Consider the following 12,750-nt stretch of genomic DNA (forward strand, 5'->3'; position numbering starts at 1 on the left):
ATTCTGTACACATTATTCAGGCTTCAAAACACCTCTAATACCTACAAACTCCATTTTGCAGCTGTGGAAACTATGACACAGCATGTTGAATTGAAACAAATCCGAAACCAAAAGCTGCCAAGTTACAAAAGAGAAGCTATTAATACAATCACTGTTAATGCAGGATAGCACCTCCTGGCCTTTTGCATCTTAGAATCAGCAGTTAATGGACAAGCAAGGGAACACTAAGTCACACTCAGCACACTTCCAGCACAATACTAAACCTGTTAATGTTCCCCCCTCTCTTTGCTGTAGCTGTGGTTAGTAGTTCCCCTCCACACTAGCAGACATGTCTGCATGCATTTACAGCCTCTGTCCTGCCCATGTTCACCAACAGGTGTAGTGCATGTTCCCAGCATGTCAGTTATGGCTACAGTGCCAGCAGGACTGTCCCAACCACACCCATCAGAGATCCTGGCCTCACAACTTCCACTGCAACCCCAACCATCCTCACAGGCATCACAGCAGAGGGAGTCCGGCTCCCTTTATTTATCCATTAGTGAGAACAACACAACAGCAAACACAGCAGCTTGGCCAGTGCAGCAGCAGCAGCAGCAGCAACCACCTGAGTTAGATGTGTTTTTCTGCCTGGCTGCTGGAGTCTCTCTGATTGCCAGCAGAGGACTTGGAAGGCATTTTGCTGATGAGATCAAGGACAGGCTCAGCACGCAGGATCTGCTCACTGGAAGTGGAGCAAACGGCATCTGGCCTCAGACCAACCTCAGCTGAAAACAGTTCAAACTCTTCTAACAGGGAGCAGACATTAGTTAGGGGTTAGTGTAAGCACTCAGCAGATTACCTGCCCTTTTTTCTGGTCCAAATACCAGGGTAAATGAAGTAGCTGAGAGACCTAGCAAGGGAAAAAATAGAGCCATTGTGGCAACACACATAAAAGCTTTGAGAATAAGGTCTATTTGAAGCATAAGTAATCAAGGTGAGACACGAGCATGACACTGGGCACCATGTGCAGGGACTCGCACACAAAGAAAAAGCAGGGACACCCACCTGTGGACTATACCTCTGAACACAGGTTCTCCCTTCCCCAGCTCTCCCAGAGAGATGGAGAAACCACTCATAATCCCAGCTGACAAGGTGTTTAAAGAGTAAAGCAAATTATAAACACAATGGGCTGCCACTCCACTCCTGGAGCTTGATTGATGCTTCCCACTGGGGAAACCCCCAGTATGTGGCCTAATGGCTAATTTAGACGAGGATTAGGTGAGGGATATGTGGCAGTCATTTTAGTTCTGGTGACTGACAGGTCTCCTGAGCAGGAGGGTAACACTGGGGAATTACTCACAGCAGTGAGCAGGAGTTTGCACACAGAAGCTTTATCGTGTCTGGCTGCAGGCAGGCCCTGAGCAAAACCATCAGCTTCAAGGTCTGGGCACAGGCCTGAGTGAAGGAGGAAATTGCTTCTGCCACCACATGAACACAAATATCCTACAAGCAATATCCTCGTGTGTGCGTGCCATGTGTAGCCTGTAACAGCTACCTGGTTTGGAGATACCAGACGGTGTTACAGACTCAAAGGGAAACCAGCTGACGTTAATGTTGATGGTGGAAACTTAATTTCATCCACCCTTTTTGTTTGTATGGTTCACTTCCTCTCCTGGGAACTGTTTGTTATTGTTTCTCCCAGCCTGGTCTCTCTGTACAAATTTATTGTTTGGGGCTGCTGTCCTGTGCATTCCCTGACTGTCATCTGCTTCTTGGAGACGTCAGCCAAAGAGCCAACAAGAAAGAGACACTGAAAACAGCTACATGGTTTGTAGCACAAACAGAACTGGGATTTTACAGATTTGCCAAAAACAGATTCTCCAAGACTTTAGAAGGAAAGATACACTGCATCATGACAAGAATACTTTGCTAAATACTGTGATCAATGGCACACTACCATATATTTCAAGAAAGCCATTTGTTCTTCTTCTTAAATGATGTAACAGCTCAGCCATGAGATCTCTGATTTTGGATCCCAAATGGAAACCCTATAAAGGAAGCTACTTTCAAAAGCAACAAGCTCAGCTCCTCTGAGACAGTACTAATGTATCCCCAAAGGCTTCTCAAACCGTGAACTCCAAATCACTCCTGACTTCTGCAGCTCTTGGCCATGTTACTTACTGACTGGGGCAATGATGTGGCCATCACAGATACAGTGGTAAGTACATTGGTCAGAATTGTGCTCCCTCATGTTCAGTAAGCACAGGAACACTCTCCCTGTGAGCAGTGAGATCTAATCATTATAAAGAGGCTTTATCCAGCATTTTAAAGGAAAGGATGCTTCCCCACCTCCTGCCTTCCTCTTTCCCAATTCACAGAAAAGTGCCTTTCTCCCCTGTCATGCCTCTCCCACCCAAGTTTTTGCTCCAAATTCCCATGGAAGATCAGGGATGTAAATACTGACTTTCAGGCAGTTGCACTGGCTACACTAGCCAGATACTAGAAATGAATTAAAAGATGCTGTTTGTCTAGAGAGAAAAAATCCTAAATCATCACCAGCATTTCCTTTCCAGTTCCCTGGTTCAAAAACCAGCAAATACACTGGGAAATTTCCTGATATATTTCAGGGGCTAAGGGCCCCTGCCGTAGTGGAGTTGAAACCTCTCCAGGGGAAGGTGAGCCCAAAAAGTGGAACTAGAAATAACATGTTGGCCCAGACAGGTGGTTTGTGAACTGCTGAGGCTGCATTAGCTGAGGAGGTGGCTGCACATACAGAGCCCCTCCTGCCTGCCTGCTCCTTTCAGCGACACCCGGAGTGACTGCTGGCTCCAGCACCACCACAAGCCACATTTCCCCACGCATGAAAGGCTCCTGAACTGTTTCTCAGACTTATTAGGCACAAATGGGCTTTTCACTGACACCAGTCATGCGTGCCTGCTCCCTCCACCTCATTTATCTTCTCCTGCCAAGGCACTGCCCCCACTGCCAGCGCCACGCTGTGCCCCACTCCCCTGTGCACAGGGCACACGCAATGGGCCACAGCACCAGCTGCTCCGCACCAGTCCCTGCCCTAAACACAGAAGGGTAGGAGAAAGGCAGAGGAAGGTATATTGCCAGAAACCTCTGGGTTACACTGATCTGTTGGCAGTGGGATGTTTTCTGCAGATCTCCTTTGAAAAGCAGAGTTGAGGGTGCAGTTTGGGGATGGTTAAGTGGTTGGGAGCAGGGTGGGGAAGCACATTGGCCTGACTGGCAGAATAGGTTTGTTTAGGGCTGGGAATAAGGAAGGATACATTCAAACAGGATCTCGGAAACCAGAAGCTTGAAGGAGAGGGTCAGAGAGCTGGGGAAGAGTGTAAAACTGGTGATAGGTGGGTTGTAGAGACAGAGTAGGTAATGGCAGGGTTGGGCAGGGTCCTGGGAAAGCAAGTAGGTACAGAAGAGTTGGGGACTGAGGGCAGGCAAGGCAGCAGGTTGTAGGAGGCTCAGGGTGACAGGTGGAGGACAAGAAAGTGCTGGGATAATGGTGGCTGCAAGGGAGCACACACGGGTGTGCCAGAGAAGGCTGGTGCTCCCACCAAGCCACTGACAGTTCTCACTGTGGCCACATGTCCCAGCTGCTCACACTGAAACCTGACTAGTGCCAATGAATACCCCACATAGGCCTAGGATCCATCTGATGGACCCATTGCCTGGCCAGGGCCTTGTAGATGCCCCACTACTGGGGCTGTAACAGCCTTGCTGCTGCTCCCTTTCCTCTGTGACCCAAAAGCAGGATCCTTTCCTGCTTCTCTCTTCCCTGGAGCTGAGCTGGAAAGACGGTGGTGGTCAGTGCCCAGGGTCCTTTGTGAGTGGGAATGGCTGAACCAGCTGGAACTAACTGAAAACACACAAAGAGCAGCAGGATTTACTGCCTAGTCATCTAATCCCACCACTTAGAGCTGACCCACTTGAAGTCACCACATGTGACAGAATCACCAAGTGATGAGGACAGGATTAGAGACCCAAACGAGATTAGGCTCCTTGGTGGGGACATGAGCTGCTGGGGGCAGGGAAAAGATCTGTGTTGAGCATCTAGCAGGGGTAATAAGACCAGATATTCAGTGCTCTGTCTGCTTAGTGAGCATCAAAAAGAGACTCTCCAGAGAGAGAGAACACCCCCGAGAGAGCCAGCTGGGCAAACTCGGGTGCTTGGGACACTGACAGCTCCTCAGCCTGTAAAATGAACTGGCACAGGTTTGTGCCAGCGTTAGACAACTGTGGCTTCAAAACAAAACAGAGTTGGGGAAGGGAGCAGGAGGAGGGGGAAGAACAAGCCTGCAGTTGGCTTACTAAAACCATAGGCTATTAAAGATAGAAAAGGGAAAGGGTCAGGGGATCAGAGATAAGGAAGGTGTGCCTGTACACAGCTTGCAGCATCAGTAAATATCTAGGTAGCAGCCTGTCACACACAAATCGTAATCAGAGAACCAGATCATTGTGCTGCATGAATAAAAATGATAGATAAAAAGAATTGGTAAAAAATATTTTGGATTAAAAGAATGAAGAGATGGGCCTTGTCCAAAGATCTTATCACGAAAGACAAAAGATCATGATGGATCCTGTGGGAGCACAAGAAGATCAGTAACCAGCTCAGACTGAAAGGAGAGGGTCAGGCTGTGCAGAGTGGGAAACACATCTCCAGGTACAGAAGCTTTTAGATTTAAGCTGATTTACTGAAAACAGGTCTGCACAGAGTACTCATTCAGCCCAGCAGCTCACTGGGCACTGACACTAGAAGATGATGATTTGCAAAGTCTGAGGGTTCATTTCTGAATATAACAGCATCTCTTCCTCATCCATTAATTCAAGTGAAGCAGGAAATAATCCACACATTGACTTTCTGGTAAAAGCCATGTTTCCCATGGGAGCTGCAGGAGCTCAGTGCTCCTGAATAGATGGTCATCTCTACAGGTTCCAGCTTTAACACAATCCTTTAAAGGCTGAAACTAAATGAATCAAATGAAGGACTCATTTTCCCATCTACACTCAACACTTACCACAGGCTAGCTGAATAGCCTTAAACCTTGGCACTGGGCAAGCCACGATAAGTCTTGGAAAAGTATTCTATTTCCTACCTCCCTGGAAACTTCCCCCTAAGGACCGCACTGCAGTCTGGCCTGGCATCTGCCTGCTCAAAGTGTTTTCCAGATAATTAGTCACTTAAATTTCTCTCACTCAGGACAATCTGGCTCTGTTACACCTCCTCGAGTGAGCAAGTGAGGGCGTTGACAAATATTTGACAGCAGCTGAAACCAGGGCAACAGAAACTGTTCCCACCCGCCCCTCTTGTATCGCTCCTCTCTGGGATACAGCTCCCCCCACAGCAGCAGTGATGGCTACATGGAGACATGTCCACACCCAATACCTGAACACCTGAGGAGCCCCAGCTCAGCACTTCTGTACTGCAACCCCTCAGGCTGTAACTCACACCAGTCAGCTCTCCCTGCCAGCACCACAGCACATTCCGCCTGAGAAGGGCAAGGGACAGAAGCTGCTTTAACCACTCCTGATCATTACACTGTGAAGAGTGTAAATGTATCGAGGGTGTAGTTCCATGAGCAGCACAGTTAATCCGTTTGCTTCCCATGACCAGGAAGGGATGAGCTTGCTTTCTTTTCCTCTGGCCATACTCCTGACAATGCAGCTCCATCCCCTCCCTCATGCTGGCTCAGGCACTCAAGACACATTTGTGGGCTCGAGAAACCACATTCCCTTTCTGTTTTCTTTCTGAATCTGCTTTCTGATAGATTAGACATAATCTGAGGAGGTTCAGAGTACTGGTGCACACTGGGAGCAGGAGCATGTTGGAGGGGGAGAGCTGTGAGATTGGTTCACCCTCTCTGCTGGATGTGCACCCTGAGGCAGACAGAAACCAGCAACCTCTTGGATGCCACTAGATGAAGCAGTGAAGGAAGCCAGGAGTTCTATTTTTCCTCAGACATTCAGAGTAATTTAAATGTCAAGGCTGAAGGAAATACATGAACACTCCTTGCTTTGCTGCAAAAATCAATCTATTCAATAACAGCCTCACAATCTTAGTAAAAAATCATTTTCCCCTCCCCAAAACAGTGTGCAGGACAGACTCTTCTGATCCATTTACAGGTTGCAGTGTCTTAACAGTTTTCTCTCAAGCTGGGCTGGCAGATGTGCAATACAACAATAGCACACGAGCCACAGAGTTGCATTCTTCCACCACTGAATGGGGAGCTTCATCAACTCATGCAAGACAACGGCTTCCTTGTACCATGGAGTCTCTTTCCCCTTCTCCCCACTGCCACTGGAGCCACATGGCAAGGCAGGGAGATTCTTAAGAGAAACACCAGAAAAGCAGAACAGTGGGAAGACAAACTGTGTTCAATCCAGCTGAACAGCTGATGAAGACACTGTTGCAGTCCTGATGGAGGAACAGGTTGGTGCTGTGGGTTTGGGTTACTGCTGAGCTTCTCATATTCAGGAGCTACCCAAAAAGGAGCCAGAATTCCTTTCTCACTCTGTCCTAAAAACAACTCTAGCACAGAGAGTCTGCAGCACCTTGTAAAAAGGGGCTCAGAGCAAAGGCGGTGCTGCAGAACAGGCATTCCCAGAGCCTATTTATGTCCATGCTGTGACTTCTTCAGGCTTACACGGCAGCATGGAGGCATCACACAAATGTGGTTTTATTGGGTATGTGATACACAGCTCTGCCTTATCCCAGGTTTCAGTCCAGGTTTGGGTTATCTAGCAGCTCCTGGGTCAGCAGAGCCTTCCCACTGAAGAACAACAGCTAAGGAGAAGAATTGTACGAGGCCTGACAACCACAGTCTACACAATGCTTGGCAGGGAAAAGGGAGATTTTTGCTTTTGCATATCCTTGTGATCCCACATGAGCATGGCACAACCCTTGGGCTCCCCAATTCTACAACACATTGTATTTGACAGGCTGTATAGACTCCATGCTATTTAGCCTCCTAAGGATGTATTATGCATTTTTGAAGGAGGAAAGGCCAAGACATACTAAAATGATGTGCCTGAGGTGATATGAAAAGCATTTGGCAGAGGAAAATAATTTCCTTCTCACATTTTTCCTAATACCAGTACCCACCTCACCCATATGTTTCCGCTATCCTTTTGCAACAGGCATTGTAGCCATATCATTTTTACAAGTCTTGCCCCCAAAACACAAGGGTATAGTCACTGTGCACATCGACCCTAAGCCATGATAGCCCATGGGCAGAGGGCAGGGCCACAAAAGGCAGTTATCAAGTCCTTGCAGCTTTTATGCAAGCAAAGAAACAAGAGAAAACAACTGTATTCTGGGTTTGGCTCTGAGCCAGGAACAGAGTACAAGATACACCTCTTCAGATGAGACCCTTCATGCAGTATCTACTCATTCTCCAAAAGAAACTAATGCCGCTTCCCATTCACTCTTACACAAGCATGTCTGCACACTTACACACCAGGTATGTTATGTGTAAGCCTTGTAGATGAACTTTCAGCCTTCACAAACTTCAGCTCACACAAAACCAGTGAGAGAATCCCAGCACTGCCCACGTCTCTCCCTCTACACTGTGAGATGTTAATGAGTCACCAGCCTGACCCACACCTTTACCTTTGAGGCTGCCATGACGGCTGCTGTGGCTGCGACGTTCAGCCCTCGCTTCCCAAAGTGCACAAGGGCATCGTAGCTCCGGTCTTTTGCCTGTATGAGGCAGTCATCGATCTCCTGTCACAGCAAACCAAACAAACGAAAAATTAGCCCAAGAAGGACAAGTTCAGACTATGCTCCCAGCCTCAAACTCTTGGTAAAACCAGGTCATCTTTTATGGAGGTGTAGATGTCCTTCACTTCCTCCACCGTGGCTGGACAGAAGTTTACAGCCAATGCTTGCAAATTGGAAAGGTTTACAGGGGAACAGTAACTCCCATCATAGGCTTTGGGAACTCTTCATTCTGTAAATGGAAATTTGGGACGAAAAGTTGCAATAAACTCACACAGTGTGACCACCACCTAGTCCTGGAAGCAAGTAAGCCACCTGGACAGCATAGATCAGGAGACACTTGCAAACTATGGATTCTAAATTAGACAGATTGGATTGCTCCATAGTTAGAAATAATCCTGTGATGACCCTGGACATCTCTGCACACCACTGCAGTGCCAACCTTCAGATGTCCACAGTATTGGTAGGCCCGGAGTTTATGGACTTCGATGCTGCTCAATATACAGTGAAATGGTTATAAAAGTTCCTCCCTTCACCCTCCCTCCCTCAAGACACAGGGCTCTGGATGGTAACAATGACTTCAGTACCCAGAGGCTGGATTGCTGGGTTAGTGGGGACTGGAGGCTGTGACGAGTTGCTGGCTGCTCAGTGATTCTCCCCTTGTTCCCAGTAGGTAAGAAGTGGGAACCCAAAATGCATGAGCAGCACTTGTGAGAAGTGTAAGCAGAAGTTCCCAGGAAGCAGAGACAGGGGACTGACCCCAGTATCCTTGGACAGAACTGAGATACAACTGTTCATGCATTGCCTATGGCTAACAGGGAGCTTTCATTCCCAAAGTTGCCAATGTAGAAAACTCAGTAATTTGCATGTTGATGTATGATCAACAGCTATACTTGGCCCATGTATTCACATGAGCCAAACAGATCTGCCCAACAATGCCTCATTCACAGGCCGGGAATGTCCTAGGCAGGCAAGTGATCCAAGCTGTAACATCCCCCTCCCATATGAGCATGACAGTTTTTAATCCAGGACCTCAACATACTACATGCCTCACTTCACCATACTCTGTCTCCCAGCCAGCCATGTGCTTGCTAAGCCCATTTTAGGCTGCCTGGGTTGTTTATCTCATTGCTGCACAATGTTTTAGGCAGAGCTGGGAACAAAGCTAAGGAATCCTGGCTGCCAGACCCTGTTTCTCTATTTGTTACATCCAGCCACAACACAGTTCTCCAGTTATATTCACCCAGTACATGCAAAGCAGCTCAGGTATTTTTATCCCCCTCCCTCCAAACTTCAAGCACACAAAGATGAGTTAATACATGTGAGTACACTGAACTGATGCCAGGATTTAAAAACATGAACAAAAACACCAGCCAAAAGGAGGTGATCAAATGATAAAGGAACAGAATCAGCAACTCGCAGGAGACTGGAGTAAAGAGTTTTGCTCCACCCAGAGAGGATCAAGGCACCTGTGCTTACCTTTTCTTTTGAAGACAGCGTTGGATGGACAAATTTCCTGTAGAGCAGGCTGGAGCCTTTTGTGTATGGAGACAGCAGCCAAGCTACAAAAGCTATTTTGAGTTCATAGTAGAATGGAAACCTGGAAGAAAAAGAGCTGTTACTGTCCACTCAATTTAACCACTGCCTCCGCATACAAAGGGATTGGCCAGTCTAGCTCAGGGCAGCTTTTGCTTACCAAAGAATCAAAATACCAGAACACATTCACTCACCTGTGCACACATCTCAACTAGGCATGTGGGTGAATCTTTACTTGGTTATCAGGACCACTATTTAATAGTCTGGAAGAGACTCTAGGTGTGAGAAGCTTTCTACACACAAAGAGCACAGGTGCTGCTTTCATAGTATCTCCTGTCATCATGAGGGAGCAAAGACCAAACCAGCAAATCAATATTTCATTGATATATTTAGACACCTTTCATCTCTCTGCCTTTCTGCTTTTAAGATAACACTTATCTAACTGAAACTGAACTATGAGAACCTTTGTTGTGCAGATCCACACTCACTTTTAGGCAGCACTGCAAAATATGGAGGACACTAACAAAAGAACATGCTTTAGCTGTCATAACAAGTTGGGGACATCCTGAGATTAAACTATCCAAACTCTTTTGCTGGAGAAAAAAGCCCAGAGTTCAAGACTGGCCAGCCAGCAGCATCCTCATGCAGGCACACATGTTGCTGCCAGCAGTGGGATGAACAATTGTCACCCTTTGTAGGCAGGGACAAGCAAGAGCAGTGCAGGGACCTGTGATTGTGTGGACCAGCCCATCTGGGCCCAGTCAGACTCCTGCTGTGCTACAAAGCACTGTCACTGAGCCAGCCAGGTCTGATCCAATGGGCCTCTGCGATGCACTACTTTGAGCATGAATATGTCAAGTTGGCCTTCCACCTCTCTAAGGATCTCTACAGCATACCTGATTTCACAGGATGGACCAACCCTCTGTCGTAACTCCCAAGAGACCCACATCATAATACATCCTCCAAAAACCAAAGCTCTAGATGAACACAGGCGAGGTTGATCTGCATGCAAATTAGATAGACAGTAATGTCTTTTATCTCCTTTTCAACAGATCTGACATGTTGCCAAGTACCCCGATTTCCTTTGTCTGGAGGACTCACTGGAGGCACACAGTGCTATGCAGGAACAGGCTGTAAGGGAGGGCTGTGCACTGCAGTTAAACTTTCATCCTGAAGTCTGATTGGTCTCACTGGCTTCTGCTAGCAAGGCCTTACTAAAAAGAGCAACCAAACAACAAACACTTCCAAACTCAAGCACCCAAGTTAAAGGAACTGAATCTGATAACTGGGCATGTATATGCTCTTGTCCTGACAGAGCTCACCAGGAATCCTTCCACTGGCACCAGAAAGTCCACATCAGTACGGACTGTTAACTGTCCTCCATCAAACCATAAACTCAGCCTAACCAGGAACTGGCCTGGCAAAACATCCCAGGAACAATCACCCACATAGCAACCTACAAACAAAGTCTTGCGCTGCAGAGTTGTTTGTGCCTGACCCCACAGTCTGTGTATTTACTGTAGGATACAGCCAGGCAAGGCCAGAACTATGCATGCCTGCAGCTAAAGCAGCTGCTGTTTACATGATGACCTCTGCAAGCACCCAACTGGGCAGTTGGCTGTGCCTCTCTCTGACAGACAGGGACTGAGACTCCTGTAATGATTTCTCACTAATGAGATACCACTGAGCACTTCCACTTCTTTCTTATTTTTCCTATGACAGCACTGGGAAAGGAAGCATGGCTTCTCCAGACAAAACACCTCCATGCACCTGAAGCTGCTAATCCTGTGTTCAGAAGTCAGTGCACCTTTGTGACCCTTTTTCCCCCTTGTAAACTTTTCCATTTTCTTTCCATCTCATGTCAAAGATCCTCCCCGTTCTGGAGCTCACCAGCAAAGAAAGATATCCGTGAAGGTCTCTGCTGTCGTGAAGAGCGCAAATATGATCCAGTACATCATCCATTTGACCTGGGAAATAAAAGCAGTAGCTGGTTCATTTTCCCCAAAGGCCTCAAACTATCTTTTACAGGCACAAGTGCACAGAATAACTCCCACAGAAATTCTTACTCCACCCCACTCTCACTGATGCGTATTTAGCAATTACTGCAGACTTGAAGGTGCCAGAGTTGCCTCCATTGCAGCACACAACACACATCAGATTTACACCGCCCTTGGGAAGGTGACTGTGGCCTTTAGGACTGGTCTGAGGAAAAGAAGAGCAGCCTGACTGTGTCTTTACTCTGTTCCCCACTGGCCAGTGGAGCTGCTCCACAGCTCTGTCACAAGACATTAAAAGCCTCACTTGGCTTATCTCAATGGCAAATGTTAATATTAGGGTGTCGACCAAACTAGAATTAAGACAAAATGTAATTGCTTACATAATATCTATAGCTTGGAAGAGGTAAAGAGGTGACTCAGGAGAACAACTAGGGCTCAGGAGAACAACCAGCTCACCACAGTCCCTAAACCAGTGTGCATCACTTGAGTGGCTGTGCCTGCTGCCATCCTCACCCTGAGCACAGTGCAGGGGTAAGGGCAAGGGCATTAGTTTAAATCCCTTACCTAGGGCTTAGCTGAGAGTGTTCCACCTCACACTGATACTGAGAGCATGTGCTCTGCTGTCTCTGTGTTCAACTAGGGAAACTGCACTGTGGGGTTCACGGATGGATGGTGTCCTTTGGGGTGACAGCAACAGAGAGAGTCTTTGGGGACCATGACCTGGTCAGGTGAACTGTAGTATCTTGAGTAATTCAGGAATCTGGGGACTTTTTTCTGTGAGCACTAAATGGCACTTAGAAGCACAGCTCAATTATTCTGATGTATTGATTCTTCTTCAGATGGAAAAGAGATGGTAAGATAAAGGTTGCCAATTTAACTGCAAATTGTTGTTTGATTAGGTATATTGGAAAATGGAGTTCCCTAAGCAGCTTTGCTGGAACATTAGAAAGCTTAAGGAAGTAAAAACCATGAAAATCCATGAATTAGAGAATTGGATCATGTTAGCTAAGGCTGGGACAACTGCAATAGAGTAAGGGAAGGCTGAAAAGAAGGCAGTACAAAAGGGATACCTATACCAGGAGTTGCTCTGAGGAAGGGAGGATGGAGGTGTCAATAAATCTGGATCTCACCAGCTCAGAAATGGCTCTCCATCTTCTCCCCAATACAGGGGGACAGTACCTGCAGTCTCTCTCCATCTTCCTGTAGGTACTGGAATTATTCCCTGAGCACCTGTCACTCAGCTATATAACTGCTCTCCTGGGATTTATATTTATATGTGTATTTATATTTAGTGTTACAGCAACAATGGCACTGCCAAATGCCTGAGAGCACTGTCTTCCCAGGGCAGCTTCTGTCAGACTTTTACATAACTGTAACTCCTCAGAGCCTCAGTGCCAGCATGACTCTCTCAGTCAGACATTAGTGCCAGCAAAACTTTAAACACAAACCAAGATCTGGTGTGGATACACTTGGATCAGCCTAAAACAACATTTATGAAAA

General features: G+C 47.0%; 1 protein-coding gene across 2 annotated transcripts in view; it reads right to left on the reverse strand.

The window, feature by feature from the left end:
- Window positions 1-12,750, reverse strand: part of REEP1 (receptor accessory protein 1) — a 67,885-nt gene that overhangs the window by 26,819 nt on the left and 28,316 nt on the right. For both annotated transcript variants that reach the window (XM_071555252.1, XM_071555251.1), the window contains exons 3-5: window positions 11,144-11,220; window positions 9,197-9,317; window positions 7,610-7,723 (exon numbers count right to left, since the gene is read on the reverse strand). In XM_071555252.1, coding sequence (XP_071411353.1) covers window positions 7,610-7,723; window positions 9,197-9,317; window positions 11,144-11,220 — 312 coding nt within the window. The remainder of the gene's footprint in view (window positions 1-7,609; window positions 7,724-9,196; window positions 9,318-11,143; window positions 11,221-12,750) is intronic.

The sequence above is a fragment of the Pithys albifrons genome, chromosome 5, assembly GCF_047495875.1.
Source record: "Pithys albifrons albifrons isolate INPA30051 chromosome 5, PitAlb_v1, whole genome shotgun sequence".
Taxonomy (NCBI): domain Eukaryota; kingdom Metazoa; phylum Chordata; class Aves; order Passeriformes; family Thamnophilidae; genus Pithys; species Pithys albifrons.